Consider the following 13564-nt stretch of genomic DNA (forward strand, 5'->3'; position numbering starts at 1 on the left):
AATTGCGAAAATCAGACAATTGACGCCTGCAACAAACGGGGCTTGTAATTGCATGTAGATGCCATTAAACTGGTGGCAAAGCACTTAAAACGAAGAGGGTTGTAAAGCATCATTGCCATACTTCTAGCACGTTCACAGTCATGTAATCTTGTTACATAGACTCTATTCAATTTTCAAATTATTCCTCACAAACAAACCACCTTCACATGAGGCCCATCACTGGTATTAGCTAACATAGTAGTGCAAATAGCAAGATGTCACCTATGGGCAAACAAGTGTGCACGCTCCTTACACAAACAGTATTTCATCTTTTACCATGCATCAGGTGAGAAGTACAAACAAACAAGAACCGTCAACAAAATGAGACAATTCCATTTCCACATGTGTTCTTTTCTTCGGGAATTGATTCAACAAGGAACATGTCACTTCCTTTGTGCGGGAGAGACTTCCTATAGGCCTAGTTTTTGTTTTCCTGCTACAATGGCTCAGCTGGAAGAATAAAAAACAGGATGGGAGGAATAAATCTCAGACACGGCCAATGGTTACGCAAATCTTCAGGAATGCCGAACCACAAATATTCTGCAGTTCAATGTAGTATCAGACTACAGAGTAGTATTTATTTTTTGCTTTTTATTTTGCCATTATTTTGTCAATTTTCATTCTATATTATTTTCTGGATGCAAAGCTTATTTTTTACACAAAACAGGATAGGCGGTCCACCAGTGTGTTGTCTCGAGTGAATTTTCACTCCCCCCTCAAAAAAAAAAAAAAAAAAAAAAAAAAAGCATGAAAATAAAAAGCTATAAAAATTGTACATATACTGTCAGGCATTATTATATCGAGAAAATCACGAAGCAAATCTAATCCGACTATTTTTTTAGGCACATAACACGTCAACCAGTGAACATTGATCTGTGAAATGAAATTCTTTCCCTAATAAAATACAAATCTGATTGAATAAGCTGCAGGGCCTTGATACATTGGAGCGGAATGCAACGCTAATACAACAAGGCCCGCCTATGATCAACGCCGATTGGTTATATTTAACCACCGCGGTCCACTATTGGCCCATCTAGGTGTCAGTTGTCTGTGCGGCTTTCAGATAGCACAGCGCCCAGAGGGAGGGCAAGAAGACTGCTCAAAGATAAGCGGCGTAGTCCACTCGAAGGAACACGGAGAACTCAAGTGCTATGGTAAGAAGCTTTTAGAGTTTACAGCAAATTAATCTATAGCCTGTCGACTTAAATTAAACTGCGAATTTAACTTAACAAGAGATGACCTGAACTTGGTGACATTGTGAGTTGGAGGTGGTTGATTTTCTCCTCACCATTCTTAAAGTGCGTCAACATTGCAATGTTGTGCGTATTTTTTAACATGTGTAATGTTAATGAATAAGTGGATAGATGGTGATGTTTGGGCTCCGTTGCCGGTGCAGGTGTGAAAATTGCATGCAGCTCTCGCGATGCTTCTTTGTCCACATGGATCATAAAGAAAGGGAAGCTCAGACAATCATGCACCTTTTCCCCCCAATTCAAGATTTTCTCTACCATTGCCAATGTCACCTAAATTATTCATTGTGATGGTGACAGACTGGGAATGCATTTAAATGTGTTAATATGCACGAGGGGCAGACTGACTAACCAATTATGGACAGATTAGATTGATATTTTTGGACAATAATTCAAACACTGAAAGCCGTCAAATTTCTTTATTCTTTCTTTGACTAAATTTGCACCAAATTCTAATAGTTGTATTGACATTTTTATTGCTAACACGCCAGTAATTTGTTGATTGTCCTTTGTGTCACTTTATGAACTTCAGACGTGAAGCTGATGAAGATACAAAAATGTATATTCTGGAGGGGGGAAAAAACAACATTACTTTTCAATCGCCTTATCAGGCAGCAGTAATGCAGTGTAAATCACTGACCCAGTTTTCTGGTGTCACAATGGTCATTGCAAATGAAATAATGGTCCACGTGATTCAAGTAGCGTGGAGATGAAGTGCTCGTTGGAGGGATTTATCACTCTCCTGTCATTAAACACTGGGTGGCGGCATTGCACAATCAACCGGTATGAGCTTTCTGAAGTTGGACTTGAATGAGTTGCAGGTGTCAAGCATGACAGATATCATTTAAGAATGATTCACCTTGGTATGGTAAAGTATAAGCGGCAGCATAGTGATCTAGTTATTGGCTCGTCTGCTTCACACTCAAGATACTGTTGTTTCCTTACAGGCTACTACAACCATGTACCCATGAGTATTGTAACATACATTTTAAAATATCTATGGATGTTGTACATTTATTCACTTCGATTTTTGATTTTTCAGTGAATTTATAAGTTCAGTTAACCTCCCTTATTTGCGGTGGTTAGAGACTGAGCTGTGCCTCTAATTGCAAATATTAGAGAATTGACGCCTGCAACAAACGGGGCTTGTAATTGCATGTAGATGCCATTAAACTGGTGGCAAAGCACTTAAAACGAAGAGGGTTGTAAAGCATCATTGCCATACTTCTAGCACGTTCACAGTCATGTAATCTTGTTACATAGACTCTATTCAATTTTCAAATTATTCCTCACAAACAAACCACCTTCACATGAGGCCCATCACTGGTATTAGCTAACATAGTAGTGCAAATAGCAAGATGTCACCTATGGGCAAACAAGTGTGCACGCTCCTTACACAAACAGTATTTCATCTTTTACCATGCATCAGGTGAGAAGTACAAACAAACAAGAACCGTCAACAAAATGAGACAAAAGACATGCCAGAATTTAGTCAAAAGCAGAAGAAAAAGTACAACCAATGAATTAAACCTAACAAAAACACAAAGATTCCAACAGATGGCACAAATGAACTCATATACTGTACTGTATATGGTAATATTTTCACTGCTTTGGCTTGAGCACAAAAACAGTGAATAACCGAGAAATTCTGCTAACGACGAAGGATTTGTTGACAAAGAAAATAAATCACGCAAATCTTCAGGAATGCCGAACCACAAATATTCTGCAGTTCAATGTAGTATCAGACTACAGAGTAGTATTTATTTTTTGCTTTTTATTTTGCCATTATTTTGTCAATTTTCATTCTATATTATTTTCTGGATGCAAAGCTTATTTTTTACACATAGGGAAGACTACTGATCCCAAAATTCCCTTTTCCACCATTTGGCCAAATCCCACAGAATGAATTGAATTCATGTTGAATGGAGGTTTTCTTGTTCTATGGTTATCATTACACTTTTCCTTTTGGCCATCACTGCCACCCTTCTGTGGTGTTACTGAAGAAAAAGAAGTATTGTAATGTGTTCTAATCTCATAGATTGATTGTCACTCTTTAAATATGAAAAGTTCCCTAAAATGCCGACCCTGTTTATGACAAGAGGCCCTTGTTCATTAGCTTACTTTCGCTTTTCATTTACTGTACCACCAAACTCTGAATGCAGTCATTTCGCAACCATCCGCATATCACAGAGATCAGTTTAATGGAAAACTAGGCAGGTTATGACACGAGCATTGATTCTTCAATGGCAGTGGAAAGTGCTTAAGCGAGAGCGCAAACAAGAATGTGAGTGGGAGGTTTAATAGACGCCATAAGCAACTCACTTTCATTGTTCCACGTCTTGTCACATGAATGTATTGCAATGTAGTGCAATGTATTGTATAAAAGTTTAAAAAAACAAACAAACAAAATTTAATGTCATATAATAACATGTCATGTCACAGAGAACTTTCTGTCAATGGAATCCATTGCAATGTATTGTATAAAAGTTTAAAAAACAAACAAACATCATGTAATGTCATGTAATAACATGTCATGTCACAGAGAACTTTCTGTCAATGGAATCTGTGCCACTTTTTGATGTTTGGTTGAAGAAGTGTTCCCCTGACTGACTCACATCCTGTGGTTAATTATTAACCAAACAGGGTCATGTGACCTCTCAGATCCTGCTGTGGAAGAAATGCTCCCATGCCATCTTCTCTCTGATCATAAATGACACACTGCAGATTTGGAAGCAATGCGATTATTCCAACAGTTTGCATAAAATATTCACCTTGTGCAAGATTGATATTTTTGGACAATAATTCAAACAGTGAACATAAATAGAGTCTCTTACTGCTAGTATGTATAAAAGACAATCTCATGTCAAGCAGACAACAGAACCTGAGCTGTTCTGACACTAAATGGAAAATGACACAGAGTTCTGCTTTTTTTGAAGGACCCCGATATCAGTTTATATAACAAAGTCCAATGTACACACACTCCCTTCTTGTACGGTAGCTGCACGCTGTTTCCACTACTGGCGTTTATCTGCGGCTCTCCCAAGGTGTCGAGAACGCTGCCGCTGACCTCTCCTCTTCCTTCTCCTCAGACACAACTTAACGTTGCGGCCCAGAGACTTCGCTCTAGGAAAGAAAGAAAATATCTTGATGTCGCTTTTTGTTTTTGTCTCAAAAGTTGTCAATCACAAGGTCACGTCTGGTGCATTGGCACATGAGGCAACTCGGACAAATCGAAACAAACAAAAACAAACTATGTAATGCATACGTGATTATGTATAGAGGTCAACCTCAGTTTTTAACCTAAATTGAAGGATTACATGGGGGTAGTGGGAGCATAATTGCACAAAAGCGTCACAAAGGTGGTTTTTCTGACATGTGCATATGCATCGCAAGTATTGTATGTGCAGTTTGTGTTTAGGAAGTCAAAAACTATTCATATGTTTTGCAAATTTGGAGTGAAACTGAATCTCTATCATGGTTGAATGACTTAGCGCAGCGACACTTCAATCTTGTGCACTCCCACAGTTTGGGAATCCCTGATTTCAGCTGGAAATGACACAAGTGTAAAAAAAAAAAAAAAAAAACATTTTTTTTTGGAATAATTATTAATTTAAAATATATATTTTTTAAAAATGTATTTAGATTTATGATCTTATTGGACCATTTTGAGGAAATGCAAATTTGCATCACTCCAAAAGATCCAGGGATCAAGCCAACATACCTACAAATATGCAAGCACAATAGACCTGCCTACGATGCCAACTGTATCCTGTGGACAATTTGGCAGCCGAAGAATAAATACAGAGGGAAAAAAAATGTTTTCACATGACCGGGAAAATGTATAACTTCTTTCTCGTGTCACTTCCAGCAACTCAGCAAATACAAATGCACGTTATTATATTTGTTGACTCCTTCTTACCTATTCCAGCATCGAATAAGTTGTTTTCCCATCGGAGCAGCTGGACTCAGACACACAGGCTCATTGGTGCTCTTCAGTGTCACTCTGTAAAACGTCCAAGTGCATGTTAGGTCACTTGAATGGGTACGTGCATGTGTGTGGGTGTGCGTAGCATGTGCAACTCACATCACGGTGACTTTGTCGCAGTTTGGGTTCTTGGGGTACACGCTGAGTTCCTGAAGTTTGCCTCGCACGCCGGCTTGTGTCTCAGGACACAAACATCTTCCCGGAACAAACGTGCTGTCTGAACAAACACAAGTAACGAGATTAAGCGGTGGGGGTCACTCGGTGTCGTGAGATTAGGTTATGTAGGCGCACACAACTCGGCAACAGTGGAGACAGTAAACAAACAACATGAGCAAGGGATGTCCTCACCTGTGTTCAGCACACAGCAGGCAGCCAGCAAGATGATCCTGCACACTGATTGAGGGTTGAGTCTCATGTTTGACGATGACTGAGCCCTCACAATGATCTCCTGAACCACACGTCGCTCTTTTATACCCTTTTGTGCTCCTCCCCCGCACACTTGAGAGCTGGGCTTTCCACACCCGGAAATTCCCTAAAGCACTTTCCTTCTTTGGATGCTGCAGAGAACCTGGACACCCCGACACTGCTTTAGCCCTGACACTCAAGGACACTTAATAGTTTTTCTATTTTAATGCAGGATGGTACTACAGCAAAATTTTTGGTGTTTTTAGGGGAAAAAAAATGAGGTGGGGGGGGGGTGGGGGAGTCTTCTGGAAGCATGTTTCACTGCAGATACCGCACTGTGCATCACCAGAAGAACACCATCCCCACGGCGAAGAGTCATGCTTTGTGGTTGTTTTTCTCCAGTTGGAAGTGGAGCCCCTTTTTGGTTTCCACGTCAGCCAGAAAGATGACACTGAAGAGGAATTCCACCGTTCAGCATGACGGTGACGTTAAGCATGAAATGAAATCAAGGATAGAATGGATGTTTTTTTTTTCTTTAATGGCCCGTCCACAGCCAAGATTTAAACCCAATTGAAAATCGCTGTTGGGATCTGATGAGGACTGTGCACAAAAGCTGCTGTCGAAATCTGACACATTTGGAGTCTATTGTGAACCTCTGTAATTGATTTGTACAGGTTACAATTCTCAATAGGCTTGTAATCCATCATCAGAAGTCGAATCACTTTCTATTTCCCGGAACTGTGATGAAACGTAACCGATTTTAAATGTCTTATCTTTAAGAGAAAATACCAGAAAAGGCTGCACAGGTCATGTTTTAGGCTTTGCCATTGGTGGTTACAGTCTGTTGCCTCACTGTCAGTCTGCTGGCTCTGTGCCAAAAACAACATGTGACTTTTCCTAAATGCACTTCTCTTGTTTTCACTCTAGTCAAACCTAGGAGAACCTCTCTTGCTAAGTTGCTAGCTAGCTAGCTAGCTATGCAAACTCCACACAGTTCAATTATTATGCTATTTGATATTTCATTTGTTTTCTATTTTGTTGCGTTTTCTTCAGTAATGCAACATTCTTTTATTGTCTACATATTTTCAATGAATTAGAAGTTAGGACAACTGTGTTGTCTTAAATTATCTTCACAAAATACATTTGGATTCAATAGTAAAAAAAAATACAGAAAAAAACATGCTAATGCAACTGTATTCTATTTGGCCGCAGCTGGACTCTCGTCAGAATGGGAGAGCATCAAACTTACGTGAAGCTCAGTGAAGACAAACTCATCCCCAAGTGAGTCGTTTTTACTTGCTCATAATTATGGTTGCACGGAAATAACATCATTGCAAGCTTTTGTTCTTTTGTCAGGTCTGACATCCTGTTGCTGCTTCGCACTTACAACTGCTATCATGAAGGCAAGAACTTCCAGCTGAGGTCTCGCGAGGTAAGAATCACCTATTGCAGTAAGCGGGAGAGGAGTTTGAGAAATGCAGGTCGTTTATTCTTAGCTGCATGAGAAAAGGCAGACATCTGTGAAGTGCACTTATGCCAACAATGAAACCAGTTCAACCCATGTTTTCAGGCAAACAAAGGGGATTAAAACAGACTGTGTACAAGTGTCCGGTATGGGCCCCTGAGCGCCAACGACCAAAAATCCCCATTACCCGACAGTTAATATGGAATAAGAGAGTGGGCCTCTCAGATATGCAGTCATACACCCATACAAACCACTCGAGAATTTAACCTTTTGCTGTTGTGTGTGAAAAATGTGCTTTGATTGTTGTTGTTTTTGTTGTTGTTGTTCTTATTGTTACAGAACAATGACAATACAATTCTGTCAATTCGCAAAAAATAGTTTGCTGTTTAGATAATTTATTTAGATGTAGCAACAGGTTTAATTAATATACTGGTAATTGTAAATACAAGTTGATCATCGTGTTGAACATGTATATGCATAGATACTAATTTACGAAAAACTTTGTGCAGTGGGTCTGTGAAGGCATATTTAACAGAATGAACCAACAGAATTATCACTGTACTATTATAACGAGTTTACTACAATGTCAACAGGCCATTCAGCAATTCAGCAAGAAAACAATTTGCCATTGGTCGCCATAGATACTTTCAAAAAGATTATATAACAATTTCTTTCTGTCATGAAGAAAGTTGAGCCTAGATGAAATTCAGGTGCTAGTTAATCGAAGTATAATAACTAGTTTATGTCAATGTTATTGGATACTAATAATTGCTTTCTGCCAATTAATAAGAAATTAATTGGTAATGTGTCCCTATGTGCATTTTTAATACATTATAATTAGGTTGCACTGTACTATTATGGACTATTATTATTACAGTGTGTAATAACTAGTTTATTATAATGGTAATGGCACTCACCTAGCGCAATAAGGCCGAAAAGGAGTCCGAGCAGAAGCAGGAAAAGGAGGAGGAACCCCAAGAGCCACTTCCACCACGAGCAACAGGCGTCAAAGCAGCAACACCAGCCGCCTCCGCAGACGCCGCCCTTCTTGCGAAGCTCTGCGGACGATGCCCACAGTTAATTGCAATAAAGCTCGAAAATCTCTTAAATCCAGATACGACTGCACAGGCAGAAAAGAGAACCAAATGACATACGTGCGTGCGTGCCTTTGTCTTTCAGATTGAAATCAAAATTAGATTTGCTCTGACTCATACTTGTGGGTTATTTGCTAAATCGCAGGATTTTGTTTTGATTATTTTCTACATGGACTGTTACTGCAGAGAAATAAGTGTGACTTAGGATTTTAGAGTGTGTGAAAGACAGAATGTCTGAAGTTTTTTTTTTTGTTTCAAATTTTCAAACTTGATACAAGTTAAAGTGCTGTTGCAGAGTACAACTGTCTTAAAAGCTCCACAACTCCACTATTACGATAATGATACTACAGGACTATAGACCATAAGGATCGTAACCTCAAGTGCACCCGCTCACATATATTTTGATATTATACAGAATGTATTAAGCTGTATGGTCGCCATTTTGTGGAGTTCATCTAACGTGAGAGTGGTCTAGTACATAACCACTGCGATAAATGAGGAAGTATTTCAATGAGAAAGACAAACATTCAAACTCATGTCCCCAACATCACCGAATGAGAACTAAACCCACACTGCACTGATGTCAGGCACAGTCAGTGACGAAATTAGATTCATAGAAATGATTTACCAGTGCAGCTTCTTTGCTGATTGGCTGAGGTTTTTTTTTTTTCGATTCAATAGTGGAGTGTGCTGGCACGATACTGAAGACCAGACTCAAGTAACTAAATATGGTAGCACAGAGAGAGCATGGAGGCAAAGATCAATAAAGGACTGCAGTGACTTCCTCATTCACGCATAGTGTTAAATAGTTTTGATAATGATGGCAAAAGGTGGAAGTCAGCGTAGGGAAGCTGGGAGGCCGAGCAGGGTCATGTTCAAAAGAAGAGACTTTCTTTTCATCATCCATCCATCCATTTTCTGATCCGGCTATCCACACAAGGGTCGCAGGCGTGCTGCAGCCTATCCCAGCTATCTTCGGGTAGTAGGCAGGGTACACCTTAAACTGGTTGCCAGCCAATCGCAGGGCACACATAGACAAACAACAATTTGAGCTCACCATCACAACAAGGGACAATTTAGAGTGTGCCAATGACCTGCCACGCATGTTTTTGGAAAGTGGGAGGAAACCGGAGTACCCGAAGAAAACCCACGTACAGGGAGAACATGCAAACTTCACTCAGGAAGGCCACAGCCGGAACTGAACCCTGGACCTCTGCACTCTGAGGCCAGCATGCTAACCAGTCGACCGACGTGCTAACCAGTCGACCACTGTGCCACCCTCTTTCTTTTAGTCAAAGTAGGCATGTGTACTGGCCGAAATAAGTCCGCGTTCATCAAAATACAGAGTAACAAAACGGAAGAATCGTGACTTGGAAACGTGATAATGAACTAAGGCAGACTGACAGAAAACAAGGAATTAAATCCAAGCAAACTGAGGAGACAACGAGCAACATCTGGACAAGACATGATTGGCTGAGGTAGCTGATTGGTCGGCACAAGTGACTGGGCTGACGAGAAAAGTTGGAAATGAAAAAAATCTAATGAGTAAGACAGGACATGAAAATGGGGGGCGGGGGAGAAGACAAAACTGAGTACATTCGAAATAAAAATAAATAAATAAATAAAAACAGTTCATGACATAAAGGTGTTTTTGGCAGTTTGTTTGGAGTTTTTCCAGACCGTGTTCACTCTTTCTTATGAATGCAAACATTTAGTCATCATTGTATAGTTCAATAGAGGGTCAACGCTAAACTGTGAGCAAACTTTTTGTGCAGTTGAAGCAGATGAAGGCAAACAGGTGAAGCCCGAAAAGAGGTCAATATAGTGAATAACAATCCATTCATCTTGTTGCTTCTTTGATGATGACATCATGATCACGCTGACTGGGTGTGTAGTCAGGTGATGTGTGAGTCAGGTTGTGGGAGAACGAGTCAGGTGCAGTGACTTGTAGATTTGGGAACATGAGCAGACACTTTTTGGAGTTGACAATATGTCCTGACATGTTTGCAGGCTAAGTGTGCAACTGTAATCTGAATGAGGATGTTTCGGAGAAGGAGGGCGAGGAGCAAGATTGAGGATGATAATGTTAAAATGACCAAAAATGAACTTTGCTGGAAATCAATTACTCATCTGTTTAATTATTAGTACCGGTAATACATTGAATTACAAATCTTTTTATTTTTTTTCCAATGCTGTGCAGGCACTGAAAAAAAGCACTTAATTATGGGTTGCACATGACATAAGCATTCACACTCCGACTCACACCTTTGAATCACAATTTATTTTTCACACTTCTTAATGGAGCTAACACATGTTTTTGGAATTTGGGAGCAAGTAGGAGTACCGGGATGAAACACACACAAGCGTGACGAGAACATGTAGAGTCGAAACTCAAATCCTAACCTCAGAACTGTGGAGAACAAATGCTGCCTAAAAGAAAAAAAAAAAGATAATTAATGCAAATATGTCCTAAAATTACTTGTCCACTGTCGTTTGAAAAGGGAAGCTAATCAGGGTCAGGCCTGGTTAGCATCTGAATGGGAGATCACCCCTGCTCTTCCAGGTATGTCATTAATTATTAAACGCAAAATCAGAAAATCAGTCAATAAGGTTTATATTTTAGGTGTTGAAGTTGCATTGTGTCATCGATGAAATTTGGAAATGAAACAGAAAGGGCCACTATTCCGTATTTAGGCATACGTTTCCTGTTTTAGTTCGAAATAAAATGTGTAGGTTGGGAATGAAGTAAAGTAAAATTAAAATATAATGTTCGGCAATGCGCTGCACTTCAATCAATTGATGGAAGCATAGCACCCTCTAGTGGATTCATTGTTATTTTCATTTCCGAGGCCGCAGTTGTTGCACCCTCTATTATGTTATTTTCATTTCCGAGGCCGCAGTTGTTGCACCACCTTCTACCACTAGATGGCGGTGATGCGGCGCACATTTTTGTTTTGTTTTTGTTTTTGTTTTGGGTCGCATGAGAATTAGGACCGATCTCAGTAGATTTGGGAAGAGAAGTGACATACACCCCGGTATGGAAAATATACAAACTACGGACAAGAAGATTTGAACTTCTCTTAAACTGTGAGGCAAAGTTATGAACCACAAGGACATTGTGCCACCTATCAAAGATTAGAAAATACAAAGTACACTACAATAAATGTGAGAGAAAGCTTTGAGTTTACTTTCACTATCAATATTTTGGGTGGCATACTATCAATGTGCACATTTTTCTTTTAAATTAATTTATCATTATATTTCTTGTTTACAATCGCCAGACTGTACTTTTGGATTTTTGACATTTTACTTTCATCTCTGTAATATATCAATTAATATTATAATGCTGCACACGGAAACTATATTGGCTTGGAAATATTAAGTACTGTGACATTTTTTTTAAAAATGTATAAGCGGTTTATAACAAGTGTATCCAATCCTTAGTTGACTAAAATAAATTATAATTGTTGTTTGGGTTGAAACAGCAATGCGTGTTAGTGGTGAGCACATCTGCTTCACAGTCATGAGGTTATGAGTTGGAATTTTGTCTCTGGTTGGAGTTTGCTGTGTTTTCCTCATCCTTCCGTTGCTCTGAATTCCTTCAATGTTTCAAGAACATGCATGTAAGGTTCAATGAAGCCTCTAGGTTGCCCATCGTCGGAAGTGGATCCGAAATGTTTTGTCTACAAGTGCCGTAATTGTGATTGACTGGTGACCAGTTTCCTGCCAGTGCTTCAATTGTTTTGAAAGTAAAACATCTTCATACAAAATGGGATTTCAACAGTTTAATAGAAAAATGACAAGTGTAAACATGAGAGAGTGCCTTCAGCACTGCATGCAAATAAATAGTCATTCACTCCTTGTGCCCCATCCTTCCCAAATATCAAAGTTCTGGTGATCTTGCTTCCGTGAAAGTGCCAACCAAAGTGCTCCCTCAAGTCCTCATCTGAGCAAAGAGCCAATCGACGGGGTCTTTCCCTCGACTGTCTTGTTGTCTCCTGAGAGAACAATCCTCTGTGCTGCTCGCACCCGCGCCAGAAGGTCGACAAGTAGTCCTGTGGGCGCGCGGGGAGCCACGAGGAAGCGTGGCTGATACAGAGTGTTTCATCTGAGCCTTGGACAACTGCCTCAGCCTAGGGGGTCTCTGGAGCCTGAAGGGGCCCGGGCTCGGGGCCCCCTCGGGACGAGCAAGTGCCTGGATGCTGCTCATGTAGTCGTCCAAGGACTGGGAGGTCTGAGTGGACTGACAGGTGGCGGTATGCAGAGGAGAGTCCTCCAGCGTCTCCATAATGGTGGGCAAGAGGGGCAGGGACTGTAGCAAGCGTCTGTGTTTCATGCTGAAAGCGCAAAAAACAAAATCAACAGTTTACTGTTGAGTTGATGTTAAAATCATAAAAACAGGGTCACAGATTAATTGTTGTTTCATTGTGTCACACTACTCACTTCAAATCACGCAAGCATTCCAGAAATAAATTACGATAAAATCACATGTTAAATATGTGGTCAAGCGTCATATGTTGATCAGCTACGTTATTTTATTCTTAAAAATTTTTTTATTCAAATATAATTATTGAAAAGCACACTTTGTGAATTTTTTTCACGCGATTGATATCAATGTATCTTTTAATACGTATTTCATTTTTATATTATACTTTTTTTGTCATAGCCCTAAACACTGAATTTTTAAAAAGTAATTCCTTACCAGGATGCCGTCGCACCCAAGTGCGGCATGAGAGCTCATCAGAAACATATCATATTTCACCCCATTTGGCTGAAAATTATTTTTTAAATTACAAGTATATGTTCATTCATCCATCTATGCCAATGACATATAATGATTGTCCGAACAGACACGTTTTTCTATTAGATAGTAAAAGGTAGAATAAATCTGTGTATTCACCTGTTGCCATGATACAGCTGAAGTCATGCCCCGCACACACGAAGTACATTTGTAAATAATTTGGCAAAAAAAAAAAAAAAAAAATCCGAAACACAAAAATAAATGTTTATTATCGACCAGCAAATATTTTCCTGTTATCTTAGATGCCTTCTAAAGAGTCTGCTTTAGATGTATTAAGATTTATTCGACAGTAGTTTGCTGTATGACAGTTAGAATGTCAACATTTTTTTTAAAACATTGTCTGGACAGTTAATTTCATGTCGCGCATTGTGTTGGACGGCGCTGGATTTCAAATTTGATTTAAATTTGTTTTATTTCCTTTTTTAAAATGCATATAATTTTATATATATATATATATACAAACACACACACACACACACACACACACACACACACACACACACACACACACACACCAATATAATT

At 39.5% G+C, this 13564-nt stretch overlaps 2 protein-coding genes across 2 annotated transcripts in view; one reads left to right on the top strand and one right to left on the bottom strand.

The window, feature by feature from the left end:
- Positions 1 to 1047: 1047 nt before the first annotated feature.
- Positions 1048 to 13564, top strand: part of rassf4a (Ras association domain family member 4a) — a gene marked incomplete at its 5' end in the record, with an annotated part of 19650 nt that continues 7133 nt past the window's right edge. Inside the window, 3 exons of the mRNA XM_019870325.1 lie at positions 1048 to 1193; positions 6892 to 6960; positions 7036 to 7111. Of these exons, the coding sequence (XP_019725884.1) occupies positions 1048 to 1193; positions 6892 to 6960; positions 7036 to 7111 (291 nt within the window). The remainder of the gene's footprint in view (positions 1194 to 6891; positions 6961 to 7035; positions 7112 to 13564) is intronic.
- On the bottom strand, positions 4099 to 5735 carry LOC109516215 (C-X-C motif chemokine 11). Its single transcript, XM_019870555.1, has 4 exons — positions 5623 to 5735; positions 5374 to 5491; positions 5209 to 5292; positions 4099 to 4412 (listed from the first exon to the last, which is right to left on the bottom strand). The coding sequence occupies exons 1-4, from the start codon at positions 5687 to 5689 to the stop codon at positions 4304 to 4306; spliced, it is 378 nt and encodes a 125-aa protein (XP_019726114.1). The 5' UTR covers positions 5690 to 5735; the 3' UTR covers positions 4099 to 4303.

The sequence above is a fragment of the Hippocampus comes genome, unplaced genomic scaffold (genome assembly GCF_001891065.2).
Source record: "Hippocampus comes isolate QL1 unplaced genomic scaffold, H_comes_QL1_v1.1 scaffold76, whole genome shotgun sequence".
In the NCBI taxonomy this organism is placed as follows: Eukaryota; Metazoa; Chordata; class Actinopteri; order Syngnathiformes; family Syngnathidae; genus Hippocampus; species Hippocampus comes.